Source organism: Callospermophilus lateralis, chromosome 17 (genome assembly GCF_048772815.1).
Source record: "Callospermophilus lateralis isolate mCalLat2 chromosome 17, mCalLat2.hap1, whole genome shotgun sequence".
Classification (NCBI taxonomy): Eukaryota; Metazoa; Chordata; class Mammalia; order Rodentia; family Sciuridae; genus Callospermophilus; species Callospermophilus lateralis.
Window position 1 is genome coordinate 42702625 of NC_135321.1, and position 27186 is coordinate 42729810.

The following is a 27186-nucleotide window of genomic DNA, read 5'->3' on the forward strand; positions in this document are numbered from 1 at the left end:
TAACCCTAAATGTAATTTTACTTTTACAATACAAAGAGCTTAAGTTTGGCCAAAGTTTGCCTAATTTATGTTAGGGTGTTATTTATTAACTGTAGGATGATACATTACTTAGATAAAAGAATTCAATAGTAAACTGCCCTTCTAGAGAGATCTACTTCATTCTAACCTGTCTTAAGAGCATGACATTGCATATAAGTCTTCAGTGTTATCCATATCTGCAAATTTTTATCATAGTTGGATATAAATGCCATCAGTCACATAAAACATGGATTTTGTTTTAAATTCTAGGTTACTTCATGGAATGGAACTTCAGAGGATCCCAAAAGATTGAAGTTTTATGGAAAAACAAATCATGTGGTCTTCAGATTCAGACATGCGGAGAAAGATAGCCATCTGAAGTGGTCATGAACCCCAAGCAAGTCTTCCTCTCTGTGCTGATATTCGGAGTAGCAGGACTGCTCCTCTTCATGTATTTGCAAGTCTGGATCGAAGAGCAGCATACAGGTAACACGTGAACTTTTTCTTTTTCTATTTTAATCATAATGTAGCAATGACCCTTTTCAATTAAATAAGCTGTGATGATATAGTAAGTCAATTTTCTCCAACATTATCAACAACAACAAAAAAATGACTTACAAAAATGCAATTCTTATCTCCTAAAAGAAAGTAAGATCATACCACTCCAGAGGTCATTTGCTTGGAGGTTTAATACTTAGTGGGAACAGCTTGGCCCCTTGAACCCAGCATAGATATCTTTTAGAGAATTTACCTGCAAAAATATAGCATTTATTCTATCTCTGGTCTATCTACCAAACATCAGGCACAAGCCTAAAGGGGAGCTAATGTACAAAACAAAACAAAACAAACAACAACAAAAAAACAACTCTCTCCTTTTTCTTAATTCTTTCAATACTTTGTGTTGATAATTCACATTGGCACAGAAATTCTTTAATTCCTATATATAAAGCAGGGGCTAACAAACTTTTCCTGTAAAAGACTATGGGAAATATTTTAGGCTTTGCAAGCCAGACCATTTCTATCATGTCAACTCAGCTCTGCAAATGTATCACAAAAGCAGACAGAGTTGATAAGTAAACAAATGGACCAGGCTGTGTTTCAATAAAACTTTATTTTAAAAACTGATGGTGGACTAGATTTGGCCCACAGGCAATAGCTTACTGAACCCTGCTATGCTCATCTTGTATTTTTTTCATTCCATTCTTAGCAATTGCTGCATATTAGAAGCATTCGATTATATCTATAATGATAGTACTATTAATAAAGGAATTATCCTAGAGTGTCACAGAAATATAAACACTCTGCTGTTGTAAAATTTACTTGTTTTCCATTGTTAGAAATAGACTATGGCTTAATGACTATTAAGGAAAATAAAATAAAAACAGAATGACTTCTTAATCATCTCTAATTGTGAAAAGAGATTGCTTATAATTATTTTCTAGAGAATCTATAACATTGTCAAAATGTGTTTTTGATTCCCACTGTAATTTATATGAACTGTAAGATTGTACTAATTTTTCTATATTACTGAAAATTTTTATCATAATAATGATGATACTTAATGAAACCATGTATGATAAAATATATGGGACCAATTCCTCCTGAAAGATAATTCCTGGTAGAGATCCTGTCACACAGTAGCCTCCAGAGGGTGTATGTTGAATGAATGAGTAGATTGAAACTCACCATAGACTTAGGCTGGGACGCAATAAAGGAGAAAGAATCAAAGGTTGCCATATCAGGAGGAGAGCTAACATCACTGTCTCATACAAAGTTTACAAGAGGAGTATCACAAGACTCAAATACACAAAGGAAAATATGTTTACATATGTAGACTCATATAGGGGAGAAATGTGGTTTATCTATCAGAGAGAAACTAGATGATATCTGAGGAAACAGTTAAGTCATACAATAATGCCCATAAATAGAATATAGTTTACAAAATATATTCATAGGCATCGATACTTAATATTTATTGAGAGCTTAATACATACTAAATGTTGGCATACTTTTTTTCTAATCTCATGATATTTTGCTAGATGGGTGATATTCTATTGTGCAGCTAAGAAAACTGAGGCCCTAGAGGGGTAAGGAACTTGAGGTCTCATACCGGTAGACCTTGGTGCAGAGGGAAAGCCCACATTTGAATCTGGATTGTGCCACTATGAGGTCTTGTTTGTACCCTGTCTCAACCTCTGTGAAGAAAGGGGAAATTTTCTGACTATCTATAGTACAGATGAAACCATGGAGGGATTTAAATGATGTGCATACAAAGCTAAGAGTTTTCGGTATGACCCACACCCAAGTCTTCCTACATGTCATGAATGCTGAGTCTCCTTACCGAAACAGTGGATAAGACAGATGTAGAATAAGTGTAACAGTGTAAGTAGAGATGTTTCAAAATCAATGAAATTGGTGAATTAAGCAACACACAATACATAGGTGTATAACCTCTGCTGCAAGTTGAAATCTTAATTTGAGTTCATTGTCTCTGCAAGCTTTAGAAAATTATTGTCCTTGGCTAAGATTGGCTGATAAAACATTTACCCTTTATCCTCTTAATTTTATTTGTGGTTTTCCAGAAGCACTTTCTTGGATTCGTAATATATTTAAATGGTCTATATATAATGATTCACAAGCTACTTGTGACAATCAGCATACACCTTAAACTCAGGTTTCATGTTTTTACTGAAGAAAATCTGCATTATTCTTCATGAAGACTTCTTCCTGAGCTATGCCCACAGAAAGCCAGGGACTTGTGGGTATTATACAGTTTCCTAGACAGAGTGGTAGCTCGATAGTTTATATATGTTTTAAATAACACCAGGAGCATCAGGCATTTTTAAAAGGCAATCTGTTTTTAGACATAAAATATATGAATTTGTGCTTCCATGTTAAATTAAAAATTGAAAAATCTGTCTTTTGGAAACTTAAGAACTGTCATGCAAAGAAACTTATCAGATGAGCTGGTTTCAGCTCCTGAAACTTCCTATAAGTAATGAAGGATTTAGAATTGGAATAGTTTTGATTCAATGTACATTTCAGTTACATGTGAGAACTTTCATGTTCTTGTCCTACCTTTCATTTAAGGCTTTTAAAATCTAAGATATGGACTTCTTTAAGCATCCTTGGATTTCCTGGGCTTTTTCTATCAAAATAAAATGTTTTAGAATTCCAAAATAGATCTTTAAGATGCTCTGATATGCAAATAGAGATTATAAAGAGATATTCTTTCAGAAATGAAGGGGGAAAGTATGCCAGAGAAATTAAAATCTGTGCAGTTGTGCAATCTAGTTCCATATACCCATTTTTGATAAAAAATTAAATGATCCATTTCTTTGTGCTGTGTATCAATGTAATTATGAATTTTATTTCAAAAAGTTCTTTGTGATATTTAAGAATACAAGTTTTCCATTCAGACAGATATGAAGAGCTCAGATGTCCTACATGTTAGCTTTGTGACTGAGCAAAAATCTTATCCTTTCTAAGCCTCAGTTTCCTCATCTATGTAATGAGGTTAATAATTTTTACATAGGGTTGCACTGAAGGTTAAAAGACCAGTGCTTATAGAGCACTCAGCATGGTGCCTAACAAGCAGTATGTACAAGGAATGCAGCTGGTATTATCATCCTAGAAAGATGCAGAGCTTGTTCTGAGTTCTCATATTAAGACTCAGTCATAATTCAAGAATACTAAATTGTGCCCAAGCTTGGGCCTTGACTTATGAAGAAATAAGAAAAAAGGAAAAAGGCTCAGTTCCAACTCAGGTTTAAAATGTAATATAATTAGCCCAATGCCAATCTGGTTCCTAGTACAGAGGTCAGAGGGAGAATTGCATGCAGAGAGGGGGGTCATCGTCCAGCAGCATCTCATGTCTCTGCATGCTGCCTCCAAAATCAGGTGTCCATGCCCACAACAGTATGTCTTGAAGATTTAGCAATCAGAGATGCCAAACACTGTGGTGAATCTGAGGATATAATGGTGAGACAGACATGATCCTTTTTCTCAAGGAAACTACAGTCTCATGGATATTTAAGGAGAAAATGGTCCCGGGTGCTGGCCAGTGTGTTGGTACAAGAGGATTGACTACAGTGAGGGAAAAGAGACAGGACCTCAATTATGGAAATAATAATGAGTTGGGACAAAATTAAAGACCTCAGTCTGTTGTCAGTGATAGGATTGCTAATCGGGTAGAAGTGTAGGAAGAACCTGGTTGGGGGTGGATGTACAATGATTATCAGATATGAAGAGCTCAGAGGTCCTCCGTGTTAGCTTTCTGAAGGATGACCACATCAAGAGGACAAATTCAGGATAAATCACAAGTATAGCTCACCCTCCCCCAAGCTACTGTTTAAATTTGCTATTTGGTGCCCTTTCTGTAGGTAGAATCTTGCTGTCAAATACAGTCTTGCTGCCAAAGTGCATGGGGCGTAACTGTTTTATATTTGCAATACAATAGAGCTAAGACCCTCTCGTGAGATCTGGAAAAGAATTCAGAGATTCTCTTGAGTACACCTGCTGAAGGTCTCCACCAAGACCCAGGATGAGATATGATCCCCATGTGAGCTACGAAGAGGGTAGAACTGAATCTATGGTATTTGGAGATAATGTATGGTATTAATTACCTTTGGAAGGAGGCAATTAAGGAAAAACAAGACCATAAGGATGGGACCCAAGTTCAATGGGACAGTGCCTTTATGTGACACTCATGTGATGTCTTGTGCCTCTTGGGACTCCACAGAGAGTTCCTGCCAGCCAGAAGGACCTCACACAGGCAGTTGCCTGATCTTGAACTTTTCATTTTTCAGAAAAAAATGAGTTGAATAAACCTTTATTCTTTATTAATACTCATTCTGTGACATCAAGTTATAGCAATAGAAAGTGAACTCGGTCATGACTTGTTCTTTTTAAAAGATAAATCCAGTTCCATCACTCTCCTGTTTAGATTTTTTTAGTGATACCACATTATTTTTTAAACAAAAACATCTCCCCACAGGCACAGAGGAGAATGGGCTATTGCTTTATTGCCACATCTCTTCCTCTACCAACCCAAGTCCTTTACTGACTTTGTGCCCTCAGTGGCAGGCCCGAGATGCTCATCCCCCACCTACCATCTCTCACCTCTTAAGGTTTAGCTCAAATATCATTTTCCTTGTTCACCCTGTGTATCAGCATCCCACCCTGCCACTCTCTCAAATTCTTTATTTCCTTTACTATAAGTATTACAATAGGTACTTGCCCATTCTGTTACTTGTTGTCTCATTTATTGTTCATATCCCTCTCTGTCTTACTAACTCCATGAGGGCAGGGGCCTAATCTGGCTGACGGACCTCAACATCCTCTTTCCGTAACATGAAACCTAATATGTGGTCAATGAATGATGTTTTTGTTGCATGGATGGATAAATAATGTTTTGTTAGTTATCCAGCATGCCAGCCAAATATTTACATAGACAATTTGAATATTCCCAGGGACAAAGAAGTCAGCACTACCCAAGGCATCCACTGGACTACAGCAACCTCCTTAGAAAGATTCATATATTAATTAATAGAATCTGCATCCTTAATCTCTTCTCATCCACCCACTTGTATTCCTGACACTTCATGAGGCTCACTCTTCCTCTATAACATGGTATCATCATTTTCATGAAGGTTGAAACCTTGGATTTTTTTTTAACCATAAAAAAGATAACACAGGCCACTCTCAATTGAACCATAACATTTACTCTACATTATTTTTACAACATGATGTGTATTATTCTTGTATATAATTTGTGTGGGAAATAAGCATATCTAATAAAATTTACTATCAAGTAATATACATGTTTTTAAAAGTGCAAAACAGTAAAACTTAATACAGAGCTCATCTAATAGTTTATATCCTTCTAAGATTTTCCAGAATTAAGTTTAATCTCAGTTATTTCAAATTAAAATAATTCCCTAGTAGCATTCTGTATTATAATGGTATTAAAAAATCTTTCTGAATAATATCTAAGCATTTTTATTCAGGACCAACATTTTTAGCTATTATTAATGCCATTTTTGGATATATGCTTTGAACTCAGAAACTCTTTCCTATCTTTAAGTAAACATCTTTTGTGATTTCTGATAGTTTCTGATTTGCGCCAAATAAATACTAATATCCAAATTCAGTTTAGGGTTAAGCATTAATACCTAAGGTCAATGATTTTACTATGAGTTATCATTGATGGTCTATTAAAGAATCATATAGTTATATCTCCACTTTGTTCTGAGTGTATAGCTCAGTAATGAGCATGTGCTTAGTATGCATGAGACCCTGAGTTCAATCCCCAGCACCAGCAAACAAAACAAAACAAAATGATCTAGGGAATAAATGAAGAAACGATTGAGCCCAAACTATGATTCTGTTTTCTTAAAAGTCATGTCATGTTGGGTGTGGTGGTACACACCTGTAATCCCAAGTGTAAACTCAGGAGGCCAAAGCAGGAGGATTGCAAATTCAAGGTCAGCCTCAGCAATTTAGTGAGGCCTTAAGCAACTTAGTGAGATCCTGTCTCAAAATAAAAAATAAAAATATCTGGGGATGTAACTCAGTGATATAGAATCTCTGGGTTTAACCCAGTACCAAAAAATAATAATAAAGAAAAAGGAGAAGGAGGAGGAGGAGGAGGAGGAAAGGAAGAAGAAGAGGAGGAGGAGGAGGAGGAAGAGGAGAAAGAGGAGGAAGAGGAAGAAGAAAAGTCCTGTCACCAATTCCACAAATCCAGATTCTATGAGACTCTGCTCCCAAACATTATTTGCCTGAGAAGTAAGGTCAGGGTTGTATCCCATTTGATGGCTACTTTTTTCTTTTTCAAAAGTACACAAACATCAGTAGTTTCAGTTGTATTTTAACCCTTGTTTTATTCAACTTTGTGTTGGTGTGACCAAAAAAACCCAACAACAACAATTTTAAGGAGTAAAAATTTATTTTGTCTCAAAATGTCAGAGGTTCAGTTCATAGTCAACTCCATTACTCAAGGCCCAAGGTGAGGCAGAAAATCATGGTGGAAGGGTATGGCTGCAGAATGCTGATCACCTGATGATCAGATACTTTCAGAGTATGCCTCCAGTGACCAACTCCTTCAGCCATAGTTTCCTATGGTGCCTATAGTTTCCACCCAGGTAATCCAATGAAGTGGATCAATCCACTTGATTAGGATACAGCTCTCATAATCTAGTCATTTCACCTCCAAACATTTTTTTTGCATTGTTTCACAAATGAGCTCTTGGGGAACACCACATATCTAAACCATAACAACCCTCCTGTGTTTGTAAATATGAAAGCAAAAATTAGTAGCTGCAAGCCAATGGTTTCAAGGAAAGGAAGGCAGCCTTATTGCTTTCTCTCAGATAATTGACCAATTTTTCACAAGCAAACTGTCCTCTCTGCTTCTTTCCTAGGGAAATTCTATCTTGCTTTCTTTTTCAAACTAAGTTTGTTCTTTCTCTCTCTACATTGAAGCATATTTTTGGCATGAAGAGTCGTTTCTGGACTACATGGGTACCTTCTTTTCTCCTGAGCCCCTCTGATGAAAGAATACGGACGTTCTTTTCCTCCAAAATTAGCCTGGTCATCCTGATTGTGATGTTGTTGTATGGAAATTATATTTTCTTTCAGGGTGTCTTTGTATACCCGAATCAGAACAAAGCCACTTCTAACATGGAAAGACATAGTCTCAGAGGAATAAAATTGCGTTTCTTGAAAAAGTCACTCCTTTGAATTACTTTCCCTGGTTTAGCCAAGATGGCAAACATTTTCTAATCAAATTAGCACATGCTTCTGCCTCCATGCTCTAGATGCTGCCATAGCCCATCTTCCTTGGATGCTACTGTCCCTCCCTCAGGCCTTTGTGTTAGTTCTTCTTCCTGGAGCACCTTTCTTGGGCGTTTCCATTGCTGCCATTTTCTAATCCTGTAGGCTATAGCTTCAATGTCACCATCCTACTAGAATAGATATCTCCTGATCTTTTCTCTCACTGCACCTGTTTTATTGTTTTAGTGTTTTTAATTTACTTCATGGTGCTTATTCCAATCACTAATCACTTTTTGTTTGCTTACATATGATCTGTGTCTCCCAGTGACATGGAAGATTCCTGAGGGTGGAGAACTCGTGTCTTGGTCCCCTGGGCTCCTGAAGCTTCTTTCTGCATCCAGGTGCTGATTGCAGTCCTTACTTTGCTAAGCATCTGTCGTACCCCCGTTTTCACTGTTGAGTCTTATTCACCCAGCTCCCTATCCCCTGCGGACTCTCTCTTCACTCTCTATCCCAGGTGTCTGAGCGTCTGGTAAGGTCGCGTGCTATCAGCCCCATTTGCCTCATTCCCCAGAAGTGAAGGAGTAAGGGTTTCAAGTTGCTTAAAATCTCCCGAAATTGAATAATGTTCAGTAGCCAAGCTGTGCAAGAGAGTCGATCCCTTTGTCAAACCACGCAACAGCTGGGGGTGGAGGGGATGGCAGGAGAGAGACTTTCAAATGATTAATTGAGTTGATTCAGGAAGAGCATTGCAGGGGGAATATAGGTGTCATAGCAAACTATGTGCATATTCAAGGAGGTTGAGGCAAAGAGAAGATTTTACTAGCAAAACGAGGAAAATTCACATAAGCTGCTTGGAGACATGGTTTATTGCTCTTCACGCCTGTGGGTAGAAATTGGCATCAGCTTATTTGTGGGTGTTTGATTGCTGAGACAGTGTTCTGTCTACAGTGTCTTAGCTGAACTGCTGCAGTTAAAGAATGTTAAAGGTAAACTTTGTCACAGAAATATGTGCATATTTAAGCTCTACAAAGTTTGGGGTGCATGTATAGCATGAGGGAATTTCTTGTGAGGTTCTACAAAGTCTTTTTGAGGCAGCCATCCTTCTTCATTGTTTCCCAACTTTAATTTTGTCTGGGTCTGGCAAGAATGATTTCATCTCGGTATCAGCAACTTTCTTTCAAAACTTTTAGATAGATTTTTTTTAAAGATCTATTGATGCATTTGAATTGAATGCATTTGATCTCTACATATGTGTGGAGTACATGTGCAGGGTCATGCTGTTGGTTCAGATCAGCCCTTACTCGTCTCTGGCTGCTTTTGCCATGCCTCCAATTCTTTTGCAGGCTGCTCCTTCTGTCCCACACTAAGTTGTACCAAAAAATTGCCATATTACAAAGTAACCCTTCATTTGGACCATTGACAGGTGTCTGGCCAACACTCAACCCATCATGCCTAGTATATTACTATACACCATTGCTCACAATGATTTAGCAGTCCAGGAATTGTGTGTTTTGAGCTAAGCTTGGCCAGTGAATGATTCGCTTTCTTGGGGCTTTGGTTTTTGAGACCTGGAGTAGAGAGAGAAAAGAAAACCAGAAAGGAAAAGAGGAGCAGTTGTAGGGGAAAGCCAGCAAACGTTCAGGTCTCTGGTACTACTTCTTCAAAGGTCCTATACAGTTCCTGCTCTTTCTTAACTTTTCCCCATTATCAGTGAGCGATCATCTTTCTCAGAAAGGAGTTATTGAATTTCAGAGGGGCCTCAATATGGAACCCATCAGCTCTACTCATCCTTTAGGATAGAGACTGAAGAAGCAAATGGCAAAGAAGCATGCACCACTGTTTATATTTTATTTTACACTTCAACCTGTTTACTACTATGCCCTAGACTTAATGCAGTGCCTGGCACTAGTAGCTGCTTAGTAAATCTTAGCCAAATTAATGAACCACCCTAAAAGCTAAGCTTAACCGAGTTAAGACAGTGAAGCGGTATTTAACTCTGGGTTTTTCAGAAATTAAAGTGCTTGATTTAGTAAGGGGTGTAGATTTTCTCCAGGGGTATCCTGAAGTATCTCTCTTGAGATCACAAATGTGTTACCTAAGAGAAAATGTGGTTTACATGCAAAATGGAATGTTACTCAGCCATCAAATGAATGAAATCCTGCCATTTGTGGCAAAGTGGATGGACCTAGAATACATTATGTTAAGTGAAGTAAGCCAGACATGGAAAGACAGTTCCTTATGAACTCTCTCAAATGCAGAGGTTAAAAATGTTGCTCTTAGTGTAGAAAAGTGTGACTAAGTGATTACCGAAGGTGGGGAAAGGAGGGGATGGGTAATAGGTACAAAAATACAGTTAGCTAGGAAAAATGAGTACGACTGTTCGACAGCACAGCAGAGTGACTAGAGTTCCAGAAACAGATATATGTTTTATGAAGATCTAGAAGAGAGGCACTCGAAGGACCCAAACATAAAGAAATAAGGAAATGGAAATGCTAATGACCCTGGGTTGATCTGTATACATCACATACATGTATTGAAATATCATACTCTATCCCATGAGTATGTACAATTATTATATGTTAATTTAAAAAATTACCAAAAGAGAAAAGAATAAAATGATCAAAGACTTTGAGAACAATAACAATATAGAAAATGTTACACAGATAGGTTAATTTTTCCATTTTTAATGGCTAGGCTATCAATTAGCAGTCATTTTGGAAGGAAAATTCAAAACTTAAACGAGGGCTCATAAATAATAACCTTTTAAAGTCTCTTATCCTGTTATATTTCATGTGGCTAGCATTTTGTATCTAAAGGAGATATTAGCAAACTCTTAGAAGCTCTCCAGTTTGGAGGTAGTATTTTGTAGTGAAAAGTACTGAGCTAAAGCTATTGACTTCTAACCTATTTTGTATCCTTGAACAAGTGGATTAAGCACTCCAGATTCTGGTTTCTTTTCTTCTCCCATTTTCTAACTTTTTGTTTCCTTCCTGAGATAACTACCAACTCTAAATTTATCATCACAACCCTTTATTTAGCATCACATTCTTGTCCATGTCTCTATATTTTTTTAACACATCCTTGTATTCCTTTTTCATTTCCATAGCCACACACACACAACACACACACACACACACACACACACACACACACACACTTTCTTGCACCTTGCTTTTTCACTCAACAGCAGTTTTTTGAAATTTGTTTATATTAATATAGATAGGTAGTTCTAATTCATTCACCTAACTGCTAGATAATACTCCATTATGTGAATATGCTACGTTATATGTCCATCTCCAATTGATGCTCATTAAAATTGTTCCTAAGGTTTTGCTCTCACACATAATTCTGATCGAATATCATTGCCTATCTTTGTTCACATGTTTGAGAGTTTCTGTGCAGGGAAGAAATTACATATGCAACAAAATTCCCTCATACTCAAAACTCTATATGCCATATTATTATCTTTTTCTCTGCTCAGGTGAATCCAGATTAGGACTTCTGAAAACACCACATATGTTCAATGATCATTCGAGGAAAACATACACAGAAATATTTATTTGGGTACACAGATTTCCATGCAGAATTACAGCAGAAAGATATAACTATCAGACACAGAAACTCTTCTCAGTGTTTCTTTCTTTATTGGTATGCCAACAGAGTAGTTAACAGTTCATTGAAAATCGATTAAAATAATTACCAGGTCATTAGTGTGGACTTCCAGTACGAGTGTAAAGACCTCACTCACTAAATTATTCAGAGCAGTAGGCAAGTTAAGTCCTGTTAGCAAGTATTGATTCAGTATGTAATACCACCTAGTCCAAACTCTAATTTTCCTAATAAAAATAAACTCTTTTGAATCCAAAGCATCAGCTGGCCCCAGCTTCCTCCTTTCCCAGAAAAGCTACTGAAAGGCTTAAATTTGCATCGCCAGCCAGTAAGTCACAAAACTGGCACTAAAAAATGATTCCTTCTTCTCTGGACTTCTTTTCCTCTTCCTTTCTTTCCTCCCCTTGAGATCCAAGAGGACTCAAGACACTTTGAATTATTTGTACATTTCCTGAAATGATCTAAGCATAACTGTCCCAAAGCCTGGGTAAGCCTAGCAACCAGATGCATCAATCACCAGGAGCAAGAATCTGATCTTTCTTCTCCAGCTGAAAATGTGTGCTCAAATGTGTGCTATGACAAGTGTGGTCAGACCCCAGCTTCAGAAGCAACTTCAGTGTTACCCAACCACTGTCTTTGAGAATAACTCACTCCTCACTCTGTAGCTTTCTTTCCAAGTTAACTTTCAAGAGAAAATCAAGCAACTGAAAGTTCTGTTGGCAAGTTGCACAGCATCTCGTTCATCACAAGTAAGTAGACACCTGGAAATGTGAGGCATTTTTAAACAAAAGAACTTCAAGTTTCATTAAATGTTATTTCTGTTATTTTTCCCTAAGTTGCAGAACACTAGAAGTTTTGTTATGGGGTTGCAAATAGTTGTGTGTGTGTGCTAATCCAACACAGAGAATTAATCACCGGTGTCCTCTTTATATTTCTTAACCTTTTAGGTACATTTCTTGTTGTGCGAGTCTGCCTGGCTGTGAACATTTGCTGTCAGGGTCAAGATTCCAGCACATGGACACAGGGGACCCCAATAAGAGGTCAATGGAAAAAAGCTGGAAGAGATATTTCAGAAAGTAAGAGTAGCCAGTGCTTTATGCAGATCTCTGGGGTCATCACTATCTTCTGGCTCTGTTTGTGAGCTTTACGACTCTAGATACTTCATTTTTCCAGTTCTCATGAGTTAAACTTTTGGGTCATTAATCATGCCAGTTACATAGGCTTACTGCTGTATGCAGAAATCATTTAATTAATGATTATCATGTTATTGGAGAGATATATTTCCAATAGTTAGAATACCTACATTGCCAGCCAATCTTCCCTGCTTTCCTACATTAAAGGTGTTGGGAAACATTTTTTACTTTTCTTGGGGTCACTGGATGAATTAGGAATAGAGTTGTGGGGATGTCTTGCTCCTGGCTATGAAGAAGCCATATAAGCTTTTTGTTATCTTGTTTCACAAAATACTATATTCCACAGTGTTATTCTCCAAGATCCGCTGGGCTGTCTCTTTTTGTATGTGGCAGCTGTAGATGGACGCAGATAAATTAATGGGACCTCAATGTTGCCTGGCAATTCCATATTCCCTCTTGAGCTTTTCCTCTCCTGTTTTCTAGAGAAGTAACTTCTGATGTGTTTTACTTCTCCCTCAGTGACCTTCTCCCCTCTTTCTCTCATCAAGTACATCTCTTCCTGGTGTCTCTGCCAAGATGGCTTCTCCTCCTCTTCCTCCACAGAAAAGAGATAGAGAGCATTAAAGTTACACCTCCCAGAGCTTCCTGCTACTACAATGTAGACTACCTACTTCTACCTCCATTCCTTCCTCTTCCTCCAGCTACTTCCTCTTTCCTCTAGCTACTTCCTCTTTCCCCAGCTACTTCCTCTTTCCCTCTTCCACTTCCTGCTGCTCTTCTTCCTCCTCCTCCTCCTCCCATCTGGCTTCCAAGGCCTTCTACCCCTTTAGTGTTTCAAGTTATCTTCTGTTTATCCTCCTCTCCTCTATCTTTTTATATCTCTCTGCTTCCTTGTATCTATATTTAAAAACAGTTCCGTCTCCCCTGTCTGAAAGTAAAGCATAACTCAAATAGCCAGTTCTTTCAACCACTTTTTCCTTATGGCCCCCCATCTATTCCGTTTCTCCTCTTCAACTTCTTCAAAACATGTTTGGGTAATCACGATCTCCACTTTATTACTCTTCACTTTCCCTTCCCTTATTCCCGCAGTTGGCACCCATCATCCACTGGTCCTGTTCTTCCCAAGAACCTCCCCACCACTGAATGCTGTGAGTCCTTCCCAGTCCTCATCTTCTGATCTCTGTGCAGCATCAGATCCTGGCAACCTCATCAATGCCAGCTTCCCCTGCCCTCCATGTGAACAGACTCTCCCAGTTTTCCTGCTCTTCTCTGACGGAACTCTCCCTTTCCTCCTCTAACTTTGCTCCCTTTCCCTATCTGTTTGACATTGTGTCTCCCAGAGTTCCACCCTCAGCCTTCTTTGCATCTCACTCACTGTACATCCCCTGTGGGAGCCCATCCTCAGAAACCCAGTCCTTCTGCAGTCTCTGTAGCCATCTGCTTCTGGGCATGTGTACTTGAATGCCCCACAAGCCCCGACTCTGGAAGACCAAAGCTGTCAAACATGGAGGCCTCATCACTCTGCTTGAAGCTCCTTATGGTCCCCCAGTGGTTCTCATGACAAAACTCTTCACCATAATTTGGCTGTCAAGGTCCTTCATGATGGCCCTATACCTAACTCTTTGGGTTCATTTCTGGCCACATTGCTGGCTTTGCACTAAACTCCCAACTGAGCTAAACTCTTGAACTGTCCATTGGATCCCCCAACCCTATGTCTCTGCAGATCGCTCTAGAGCATGTCTTGTTCCTTGACTGTCTAAGTTGCCCCTCTCTTGTGCTGTCTACAGGTCTCTGCTAAAGCTCTCATGATGGTATACATAGAGTGTATTATATTGCCCTCAACCAGTGGACCATGATGTGCAGATAGCACTAAGAGGACATATTTTTACATCTCCTGGGCCTGTCTTGTGCTTTCCTTGGCCATAATAGGAAATATTTCAGTAGCCCAATTTGAAAATTCTGAATTAGAAATATCAGTATAAAAAAAACATCAGTGTGCCTTCTCTCTTAGATGTCAAACACCCTCTCCAAAGCCATGAAAATGTCTTTTCAGAGTGCCCGTAAGAATCTACTATCTCATTTCATAGAGAGAAGAGTACTCATGTACAGTCATTTGTCCTTGGTCATTGTGACATATTTTTGCAAAACTTCATCATGCAGTATTTTAATGATAATAAAGTTCAATTGTAGTGCAATTTAATATTCTGGCTTTTTTCTAAAGCAAAATAAATTTACTTTTCAGGTTAGTTATGAAACTTCCATTCTGTTGCTGCTCTTATATTCTCAATGTTACCCTTCTAAAATTTATTTGTTTTCCAGAACATTTAAACTCACTTGGGTTACCCGTCTATGTGACCTACAGTGCAAAATTGTTGTCCAAAGTGTTTGTCATTTTTAAAAGCTAGTAAAGAAGGATGGGGGGATAGAGTTAACCTCAATGACATTGACAGCTATTTCTCAAGAAGCTTCCATTTGTTTGGCCTCATATCAGGAAAAGAACAAAATGTATCTTGTGCAAATGTCATTTTTTTCTATTCAAATGACATTTAATGATTATGTGGGTGGCTGCTGGTTACATATTTAGTAAAGACTCTTGATAGAAAAAAATTAAGAAAGCCAGAAATTGATGTCAAAGTGGTTCAGATTCATTCGAGAAAAGCAATACATTGGGGAGCTACCTACCTTTCCACACTGTGGCTGTGCCTTGAGCCCAGTACTTGTCGAAAACACCAAGACATACTCTTAATAAAAACATCACAATGATAAATGTAGAATTCTAGAATGTTTATCAAGTGCCCTCTGGGTAGAGTTCCAATTCATAGTTGTTTGTAAATAAAAAAAAAATTAAAAAAAAAAAACATCCATGAGGACTTATATATTTCGTGGTCCTATGAACAGCTCTCAAATTACTTTCATAATCAATTTATTGTGAATGGTTAACTTGTATGAATTGGGATCACATAAGTTTGCACTTCTTGTAATATGAAATATGGTTAAAAACAAATAATTTTTAGTATAATATTCTCATTGGTTTCTATATGATCCATTGCATAATAATTAGCTAAGAAAGACACATATAATATCACTAAGAAAAATTATCAATTTAAAAAAACGCATCAGATGCTTAAAGCCAAAAATATCTAGTAACAGGAGAAAACGAGAGTAGCGTCCAGCTTTCATGCACTCAATAAACCAATGTAAGCTTGACTAAGGCTTCTTTTAAGTTTGCTCAGGAGAGAGACAAATCCATAAAACGGTCAGTCTGCTTATTATCACACTGCCAGAAATATATTGTAAACACTGAAACTGCCTCAGAATTTTGGACTCAGAATTTTATGATTGACCTTTAAGGGTCAGTGCTTGCATTTTAGATCCATCCCTGAAGCAATTCAATAATCAACAGAAATCAGAAGTCCGTTCACTGAACCACTGAAGAAAATTAGGTAGAGATTCCTGGTTTGCTATGAACATAAGGTTGTATGTCTGATAACCTTAAAAAAGCTAAGGAAGAAGACATAACTGCAACCCTAAATCTCATCTCCAAAAAGCATGGTGCTACAGTTTTGGAAGAAATGTGAAGTTATAAGCAATTCAGAATTGAATTGATGGAGAAGTGGTACTATACTTTAAATGAAATTTTGTCGTAATGGGAAATTTTAATAGATTTTAATTCTGTCCTCTGGAAGTGTTTTACATCCACTAGACTGAGCTTGAAATGGTGAGCATGCATTTGAACAAAAAATCTGAATGAATTCCAATACCATCATTGAAATTTAAATAGCATAAGTCTTGCTTAGTTTGGAGCAACAGGTAGGCAGATTTTTCCTTCTGTATCTCTTACATTTAAATTTTCTCTTCTCTGTTTACAATTGGCAAGAGTCAGGTTATCCTTGATTTCTGCCAAGATGCCAAGTTCACTTGGCTGATGTTGGATTCCAGAAGGCAAAGAGGCATCTTCCCTGAAGCAATTTCTGATGAAGAAGAAAATGAGATCTCAGGTGTATTTTTAGCATCTGGAATTCTTAAATATTCATTTATTCAGTTTTGACTTTGGGGACCTTTTGCATGGTTACATTTCTTGTATGTGTTCATAGAGTAACACTGCCGTGTGAATCATTGTATTAACTTCCAACAATCGTGTTGCTTTTCCTGAAGTGAGAGCTCCCTTGTAAGACTCCTATGACTTTATAAGAGCATATATCTGCCCGTATTTGTGTTCTCTGAATATTTATGAGAAGCATTGATGGCCAAGGACTGCAGAGAGGTACAAGAACTCCCAACAGAGGGGGTTTGTGAAAATGTGACAGGGTACTATTTCCTCTGCCTGATCAGAAGTGTCAAAGAGCCTAGGTTTTAGGAGATGGTGGCATTTGAAGAGCAGGCTCATCACTAGACTCTGGCTGTCTCCTCAGATCTTAACAAACCACATTCTTGATGTCAGCATATAAAAATGGTCTCTTCGATGCTGCAATATTTATGCCTGCTTTGGAGCAAGTGGCTCCCCAGCAGCTCTGAGAACTAATAAGGTGTCCTGGGTAAATGAATAAATCTTCCTTTCTTTTTGACATTCCTCCCCATTGCCTAATAGCTTTCCCCAGACTTCTCCCTTCTTTTTGTTCTGTTCCTGTAGAATTTAACTCAACCCATGGAATGAAATCTGTCTTTATGGTCTTAGGAGCTACTTTTTTTTTTCTACAAATGCAAACTTTTTATTTATTCCTAAAATCTATACAATTCCAATAGCATCACTAGAATACTACTAAATATTTATTATGAGCTTTTGCCAGGGTCATGGATCCCTGGGGAAAAGGAAGTAAGCAGATTTAGAGACATTACTGGGTACTGGCTCTGAATTGACACTAGTTTCAGGAGACTTCATTTCTTCATCACTGACAGAGAAGAGACAATAGGGTGGAAAAGGGGGTGATGGTTTTCTCACCATCATAAAGGATCAAGGCCAACCTCCCTAAAATAAAAAAAATAGGTTAGCAAGAGAAAAACAAAACAGCTTGAATGCAACCTACAAAATCGAAGAAGGTGTTGAATGTTTGAAATTTGACTGTCTTTTTCATAGGAGAAAGGGAAGTGGGGAAGGTAGTGACAGTTAGGAAAAGGACACCAACACAACTGTGTTGGTCAACTGCATTGGGAAAAAGGGTACCTTCACACCAAGTCTCCCGGTTGACCTCTCAGAGTCACCCTCCAGAAAATAGCCATTATTTGATGAGATCATCCTAGGGAAGGAGTTTAAGGCAATTTCATCTCTTTTGGAAGACATTTTCTTAATCAGACAAGGGAACTTCTAAGGCAGAACCCTTCCTGCCCTTTAGGAAGAAACAAGGGAAGGTTAGCAGGACCTTGATTCTGAGACTCTGTCTTCAGTTCCAAGTGTCAAAGCACCAGCAGGACTTGTGAAGGTAAGTGATCAATGGGGTCTCAGCTCAGGCCCAGTGGATCCAGTGTTCTGCAAGCCCATCTGTGGTCATTCCCCAATTGCAGAATGCATAATGGGAACAGATCTCAGCACCAGCAGAATTCCAGTGCTGGGAATTTTTTTTTTTTTTTTTTTTTTTGGTACTGGGGATTAACCCCAGGGGCACTTGACCACTGAGCTACATCCCCAGCCCTATTTTGTATTTTATTTAGAGACAGGGAGGGTCTCACCGAGTTGCTTAGCACCTCGCTTTTGCTGAGACTGGCTTTGAACTTGGGATCCTCCTGCCTCAGCCTCCTGAGCTGCTGGGATTAGTGGTGTTGAGAATTCTGAGAACATGTCTAAGGCATGTCTATTCTCAGAAAATGTCCAATGCAAGAACTTTGCCTGATCTGTATATTATTCTCAATAGATGTCTATTTAAAAGAAGGAGACAAACAGTTGATCAGCTCCAAGGAAACTCTCACTTAGTAACCCAGTTGCCTTGACCAAGACCCTTGACCCACTGGATCTGTTTCCTGACCTAAAACATAAGGAAATTATCACAGGAGTTGTTCATGTTTCCTTCCAGCTCTAACATGCTGATCTTCCCACTCCCAACTCTTCTCTCAGATTTTTTTTTTTTTTTTAATTTCAGGAGTCAAACTGGAGATGTATTGGGTTCATATCTATTTATTTGTATTATAACAAAATAAAGATAGCCTAGACATGCCTGCACATTTTTAGTGATAGATTGTACAATAAAAGCTGATGTTTTCCTATATTCTTTTGCTTCCCTGTGTATCAAACTTACCTTTATTCCCTTTACACTCTCTGCCAGTCCCACCTCTCCATTTTGGAGTTCTTGCTAGTTTGACATGAAAAATGTGTTAGTAAGTCTAATAGATAATTATATGGGGGAGGGGGAGATCTAAATTTCAAATACAGAATAATTGCCCAAGTCTTAACCAAGGCTAGCATAGCATAATTACTTTATTTTTCCATTCCACAATTTTTTATTGTTGCTTTGCATCTACAAGGCTGATTTTTCATTAATTTTTAATGCTGTTTGTAACCCGATTGCAGTTTATATTCAGTGTGACTTTGAATAGAGTTCTACTCACAATGGAACACAATATTATAAAAAGCTTTAATATAAGACAAAAGCTCGTACTGAAGTTGTAGGACCAGCATTTGTATTAAGGTGGTTCATTTAATGGAAGGAACATGCCCACGTGTATCTAGGATCATATCTGAGCACTAGCAACAGTTATGAGCAGTTCAAATAGGAAACCATTTTTTAAACCCTTTATGATAAGTTTCTCTAGTTCATTTATTTGAAACGCATGGATGCATTTGTTCTTTTGTTATTACAATACAGAGGGCTCACACAGGGTCAGTGCTGCCTCCCTCTCTCATCTACACTTCTCTTCTTTTTCCTGGTAATTAGAGGGTGAGAGTCTCAGCTTCTCTCCTAGGGCTTCCAACCCAGCTTCGTGGCACCCTGGAATAAACTATATTGATCATATTTGTGAGAAAAACACCCAAATGTATTTATACACAGCACTGGATTTTAAGAGATAGAAATCTTATTTTCAAGTATGCTAAATCAATAGATAGGTAGATAAATGGATGGAAGGAAAGAAGGAAGGTAGGAAGGAGAAAGGTACAGTCAATAAGAGAATTTTCAGAATGGCCCCTGGGAAGTCCACAGTGGTTTCAGGAATCACTCAATTTGTTGTTCTAATCATTTTATCATCAGGACTGTCTCCTTTCTGGCTCCTCCTCTTGGCCTGAGTTTTTCTGTTCACTGTAATCCTCAGTAAACTACCATGTTTAACAGAGAAGATACCCATGAGAAATCCCAGGCTTTTTATCATCTTTATTGATAGTAATTGCAAAGAAGAGACCCTTTCTCCAGCAGTGCCCATATCAATCATTGAGAATGGACTCTGAATCATCCTGCTGGGGTCTTCTGTTAAAGCTACATAGGAGTTGCTGTACTCATGGAAATAAATATTTGGATTGGCTACTCTGAGCTACAGACCTTTCCCCATGCCAGGAAATTATGGTTTGTGGATTAACAGCTGCATGCCAATCAAGGGGAAAGATACAGTACTCTAAAATCAGGCATGGAGACAGGGTTTCAATTGATGTCCACAGTACCACATTCAACTCTGTGGAGAGCTCACAAAGTGACCTCATAAGTCAGAACCAGAGAAGACTCACTGGAAACCCTCCTATCCTTGGGACAAACCTGAGTTTCCAAAGTTCCTAGACTTACCATTTCCTTGAAGGGTTGTGTTTCCTGTCCAAATACCTGACAGAAATCAGAATTGTCTACCTCTTTTCATGCAGATTACAACCCCATAAGGTAAATACTAGTAAGATTCCTATTTTACATTCGAGGAAGCTGAGACACAGGGAGGGTAATCAACTTGCTGAAGGGCCCACAGTTAATAGTGGAGGAGGACTTCACAGGCTTTTTTTCAGACCATAATAACCTGAGACTTTTTTTTAAAAAATTTTGAATGTGAGTCTCACTCTGGAGTATTCCAGTTCAATAATTCTGGAATTAGTATCCTACAGTTTATAAGATGACCAAAGTTATTCTGATGAAGAACTGGCTTCAGATCCACTGATCTCAAGAACAAGAGGAAGGTGGGATGACAGAAGACCATAGGGTTTCGGTTATGGGATAAGCAATCGTAAAGACAAGAATACTTTTTTTTTTTTTTTTTGAGGCTGGTGTTGCTGTTTTGCCCAGGCTCAAACCCTTGGACTCAATCCCAAGTGGCTAGAACTGTATAGGCTTATGCCATGACCAATAGAAACAACCTATTTGATGTAATTTGTGGCAACCTGGTCAGGAAATTCTGGTACGGTTTTATCAGAAGGAGAACATTCTGGAAAGAGGTTAAGTGATAGCATATTCTGATGTCTCCTTCAATCACTGCTTTCTTTACCCGCTATCAAAAATTACTCTTAATGATAGGTAACTAAAAGATGTCCAGCTGCTTCCTCTAACAGGACTGGAAAAATATGTTTTATATCTGTTTAAAAAATATTTTTACTAGTGTGAAATGTGAAACTTAGAACAAAGCCTCTGTGTCATTTTAGGTACTATTTCTTCTTCTTGCAATTGTTTTTCCCTTTATCTCACCTAACTCCTGCTTACCTTTAGCTCTCACACTCCCTAACAGCACATCCTTGGAAGGCCCCCTAATCTATCTACCTGTGAGATCCATGGATAGACTCTCTAGGCCTTCTGCCTTTCCTTCATAGCAGTTATCATAATTTGTAATTATTAATTTACTTGTGTGACTAATCGTCTAGACCATATTGATCTTCCACATTAAATTAAACCAAACTAGTGACTGTTACCGTTTGGAACTGAAATGTCCCTCAAAGGCCAATGTGTTAAACACTTGGTCACCTGCCTATGGTGCTATTGGGAAGTGAGGAAACCTTTTGGAGGTGGAGCCTAATGGGAGGAAGTTAGGTCATTGGTCATATGCCTTAGAGGGGGATATAGAGACCTGGTCTCTCTTTTCTCTCTCTCTCTCTCTCTCTCTCTCTCTCTCTCTCTCTCTCTCTCTCTCTCTCTTCCTCTCTCCCTCTGTTCTCAACCAACATGAGATGAGCAGCCTTCTCTGCCACATGCTCCTACCATAATATACTGCCTCACCACAGGCCCCAAAGGCAACAGGGCCAAGCAATCATGGACCGAACCCTCTAAAGCTGTGAGCCCAAATAAACTTTTCCTCCTTATAGTAGATTTTCTCAGATATTTTGTTGCAGCAACAGAAAGCTGATTAATGCAGTGACTGTATTTGATTATTCACTGTTATGTTCTTAGCATATTGTGCAATGCTTGACACATAATGAGAAGGTGAGAAGGTAAATGCCATTGATTTTGTAAGTCAATCATTTAAAAACACTGGTTATCAGGGAACATGACACGTACCAGCTATCTGATTCTTCTCTGATGACTGAATGATAAACAGAGTACTTTAAGAAAGCACTGATACTTAGAATAGAATCAGTACTTACAGTGACATCTCCCTAAAGGGAATCTAAACCACGTAAAGAGAAAGAAGTGGAAGAAAGCCTAGGAGAAACTTGGAAAGGTCTTAAAAAACAAATAGGAAAAAAAAACTTAAAACCACTGGCAAGGAGGCAATTATCACCTGCAAACATAAACAAACAGAATCTTAAACTGTGAAAATAGCTAGAGACCCCATTGGAAAAGGGCAAGTAATCAGGCCATTAGCCAGAGAAACAAGAGCTAATTACAGTGAAGCAGCAATGGTGTTCTTGGGTGTATTTTGCTTCTTTTTCACATAGTGCTACAACTGAAAAAAGACTTTTACCATCTTCTAACCAGTAAACCTCAAACTCAGGTCTCCATATCCTATGTGCTGAGGCATATAAGCTGTTGAGCTATGCATGAGCTTCCAGAAGTCCTGCAGATCTTGCCCCTCTCTCTAAGATGGCTGAATGAATGACTTCACAGAAAACAGAAGTCCTTGGCATTTCCATCCAGTCACATTAACTCTGAGGTTATGGGAAGAGGTGAGGGTAGTTGGCTTGGTAAGCTGATCATTTAAAAGCACTGGTTGGAGGGGAGATGTAAAAAGGTAGGATGACTTTTTCCAGTAGCAAATGTAGCCCACCCCATGCCCAGAGTGGATGATCTTTTCAAGGATCTGTGAAGATGTGAAAATATTTGAGAGCAGACATAGTTCTTGATTCTGCAAAGGAAAAAAAAATAGAATAAATTAAAAGCAATGCCTATCAACTTAAATGCCTAAAATATATCGCAGTGGACATCACTGACTGTTAAATAGAAATCTTGAACAGTTTCATAACATTTGAAGACTATATTATTTTTTTATCCAGGAGATTTTGGTTTGGGTGGAGAGGGTAGGAGAGAGAAGGGCAAGTGGGTGGAATAGTGGCCATTCTCACAGGACTGAGGGGGACATGGGAAGAATCAGCCTGTTTAGAGGCTGAGGGAAGCCACCTGGTGTATGGTGGTAGGGATGATGTTTCACAGCAGCAGTGAGTGACTGGGAACCAGATATATAGGTGGACATGACCACAGAGGCCTTAAGGTGCTGTGGGATGCATTCTCCAGAGCCAACTGCAGAGGAAAGGATCGTTGATATTATTTTCTTTTTATTAAAATCTCTTTTTAAAGTATTTTGTTGAGCTTAAATCTGACACTTTGGTTAAATAGCCTGGTTTCAGAGCCCTACTCAGTCTGTAGATTTCTAATTCCCTGAATTTGAGCTCTCTGAACCTCGGTTCTCTCGTCTATAAGATGGATTATTCATATGTATTTCCAAGGCTGTTGTAACCTTATTAAAGAGTGTATGAAGAAGAAATAATGGACAATCTGGACTCATTGTAATTAAAAACTACCTGAAATACAATGTCAAAGGAATGAAAAGACAAGCCAGGAATGGGGAGAAAACATTAAAAAAAAACACATCTCATAAAATGTCATTATCCAAAATATGCAAAGAATTCTTGAAAATCAACAATAAGAAAATGAACAGCCAAATTTTTTTTCATCAAAGAAAATATACAATTCATCAAAGAAGATATACAGGTTCAAGTAAGCGTATGAAAAGATGCACAACATCATCTGTCATTAAGGAATTGTAAATGAAAACAATTTAAACAACAAAATTAAAACAAGCGAGATACCTCTACACACCTATTCAAATGGCCAGGGTATATGGGAACTCTCTGCACTTATCGCTCAATTTTGCTGTGAACCAAGAAATGCTCTTAAAAAAAAAATAAATTCATTGCAGGGCAGGGTAGCTCAAGCCTGAAATCCCAGCAACTCAGGAGGCTGGGGCAGGAAGATCACAAGTTCAAAGCCAGCCTGTGCAATTTAGCGAGGCTCTAAGCAACTAAGAGAGATTCTGTCTCAAAATTTAAAATTTTAATAAAAGGGCTGGGGTTGTGGCTCAGTGGTTAAGCACCCCTGCGTTCAATCCCTGATGTCAGAAAATAATAAATGTATTTATTAAATTAATTTATTAAATTAATTTAAAAATTATTTGTTTATTAATTTTTTAAAAATAACATAAGAACCACCTGGCACAAGACCTGATGATACAGGCATGCATAAATTTTCCTATTGTAATAGCTAAGTAACTTAAATATAGCAAGTTTTTTTGCATATTATTTAAGTATTGTCCCCATTTTTCATCATTTTAAAGAGTCTTCTTACAGAAACAAAGAGTAGACACATAGTTACCAGAGACTAGCAGGAGGGATGGGGAAAGGGAAGACATTGATCAAAGAGCACAAAGTTTCAGTGAGACTGGAGGGATAAGTTTTGATAATCTGTTGCACTGAACAGTGGCCACAGTTGATAATAATGTATATTGCAAAATTGCTAAAACAATATATTTTTAACATTTTCAGCTCAAAAAAGAATAACAAACTAGTGGGGTGTCATTATGTTAATTAGTGCAATTGAATTTTCTGCAATGTACACATAGACCAAAACATCTCATTGTGATCTATAAATGTATAAAACTATTATTTATCAATCAAAAATAAAGGAATAAATAAAAACAGTCTTTATAACTATAGTATGAAATATGAATATTAAAGTAGAGAAAATCATCTCTATTTTCAAACCATACAGTCCTGTAAGTAGAAGAATTCACCAAAAAAAATAGAATTAATAAGTGATTTTAGGAAAGTGGCAGGATATAATCATTACAAAATATTTCTGTTTCCATACACTACCCATGAACACTATGAAGCAGAATTGGGAAAGTAATCTCATTTACAGTAGCATTAAAAAGAATAAAATACATAATTCAAAATATTGAAAAGAAGTACTAAACTTATTTTAAAACTATAAAACATTAAAGAAAACCTAAATAAATGCAAAGATAGCCAGTGATCAAGGATTAGAAGAGTTAATGTCAAAATGGCAATAACACTCCACACTAGTAAGCAAATTCAACACAACTCCTATTATTAAATAGGAACTACCTGTTTAAAAAACAAACAAAAAAAAAGTTTCCTTTTATTTGGGTACAACTGACACATGCCTGTAATCCCAGTGACATTGAAGCATGTAAATTTCAAGTTTGAGGCCAGTACCAGCAACTTAGCAAGGCTCTGTTTCAAAATAAAAAATAAGAACTGGGGTAATAGCTCAGTGGAAAAGCACTCCCGGGTTCTATCCCCAGTATCACACACACACACAAAAATATTATTTAATTTAAAAGCTTACCCTTTTTAGCCAATATTGACAAACCAAATTTAAAAATTTATATGAAAATACAAGGAGGGAATCAAAATAACTAAAATAGCATTGAGAAAGATGATCAAGCTTGAAGGAATCACACTTACAATTTCAAAGCTTATTTTAAAAAAGATAGTGTGATGATATTCTTGAAGAGATATATAAATCCACAGATTAGAATCAAGTGCCCCCCAAATAAATCCTCATGTTTATGGTCAATTAATTTCTAACAAGATTGCTGTGAGAATTCAATAAGGAAAGAATAATATTTTCAATGAATGTTATGAAAACAAACAGATAACCACATGCAAAATAATGAATTTGGGGGCTGGGGCTGGGGCTGGGGCTCAGTGGTAGAGTGCTTGCCTAGCATGTGTTAGGCTCTGGGTTCCATCCTCAGCACCACATTAAAAAAAAAAAAAATGAAATAAAGGTATTATGTTCATCTACAACTAAAAAAATATTTTTTTAAAAAGAATGAGTTTGGGCCCTTACCTCGTGGCATAAGTAAGAACCTGGAAATGGATCAAAGACTTAAATGTAAAAACTACAAACATAGACATATATCTTTGTGACTCAAAGTAGGTAATTGTTCCATAACTCCGACACCAAAAACACAAACAATAAAAGAAAAAATTAGATAAAACAGACTTCATCAGATTTCACTTTTTGGTTCATAGGACTGAACAAAAGAAAAAGATAACTCAAAGTATGAGGAAAACTATTTACAAATGATATACTCAATTACAGACTTGTATCTAGAATATATAAAGAACACTTGCAAGTCAATAATGGAAAAGCCAAGCAACCCAGTTAAAAAACAAGCAAAGAATCTGAATAGACATTCCCCCAAAAAAAGCAATACAAATGACCAGTAAGCACATAAAAAGACTAAAATTGCTAGTCATCAGGAAAATGCCAATCAAGTCGCAATGAGTTATTGCTTCATACCCATAATGACAACTAAACAAGAAAACAGACAAGTAGTGGCAAAAATGTGGAGAAATTGGAACTCTGGTATAATAGTGGTAGAATTGGAAAATAACTCAAGCCACTTTGTAAAACAGTCTGATGGTTTTTCAAAAGCTTAATAGATGAGTTGCATGGTATGTGAATTATATCTCAAGACAGCTGTTATATTTTTAAAAGTAAGGTCTGAAAGAACTTGATTAGATATAAGGAAAAATCTCTTAGCTGAATGTAATTAAACAGTGAAGTATTGAAATGTGTTGAGGAAGGTTGTTGAATTCTCAGGCGCATTTAAAAATAGGACACACCATCTCTTCAGGATAAAGAATAATCCTGTTTGGGGATAGAAGGCGACACTTAGATGTGACTTGAAGTCTCTTTCACTTATAGGATTCAATCATGATAATTGGGTAATAATGCTCAAAACACAAAAGATCACCTAGTGCATTACATAGGCTATTATAACACAGAATTTCACTTATTTCAAACTTTTATTCACAAAGTGAGTTTGCAAGATGCTGGTTTATCTTTTTACATACTCTGCAGTATTTACATAAACTATATCTAGGGCAGAAAGCAGAAGTACCATTTAGGTTAACAACACTGACCAATACGAAGTAGAAAAGGAAATGTCCATATTTTGTTCACCCCTACCACTTATTTGTTTGTTTGCCTATTTTGTTACTAAAGATTGAACCCAGGGGTGCTTTACCACTGAGCTTTATCCCAAGTCCTTTGTTGTTTTATCTTTAAATTTGAGACAGAATCTCATTGAGTTTCCCAGGCTGGCCTCAAATTTGCAATCTTCCTACCTCATTATCCAGAGTTGCTGAGATTACAGATGGGTACCATGGCACCCAGCTAAATTTAAGTACCTTCGATTGATTTATGAAACCAGCAAGGATTATGTCTTAGTCTGTTTGGGCTGCTATAACAAAAATGCTATAAGCTAGTTGGTTTATAAACACCAGAAATTTATT

At 37.6% G+C, this 27186-nt stretch overlaps 1 protein-coding gene across 2 annotated transcripts in view; it reads left to right on the forward strand.

The window, feature by feature from the left end:
- The first annotated feature begins 395 nt into the window (after positions 1 to 395).
- The window catches only part of Chst9 (carbohydrate sulfotransferase 9), a 207599-nt gene continuing 180808 nt past the window's right edge, over positions 396 to 27186 (forward strand). Inside the window, exon 1 of one of the 2 annotated variants that reach the window (XM_076837205.2) lies at positions 396 to 504. In XM_076837205.2, the coding sequence (XP_076693320.2) occupies positions 405 to 504 (100 nt within the window). In that variant the 5' untranslated portion in view covers positions 396 to 404. The remainder of the gene's footprint in view (positions 505 to 27186) is intronic. The other variant, XM_076837204.2, reaches the window with a different exon arrangement.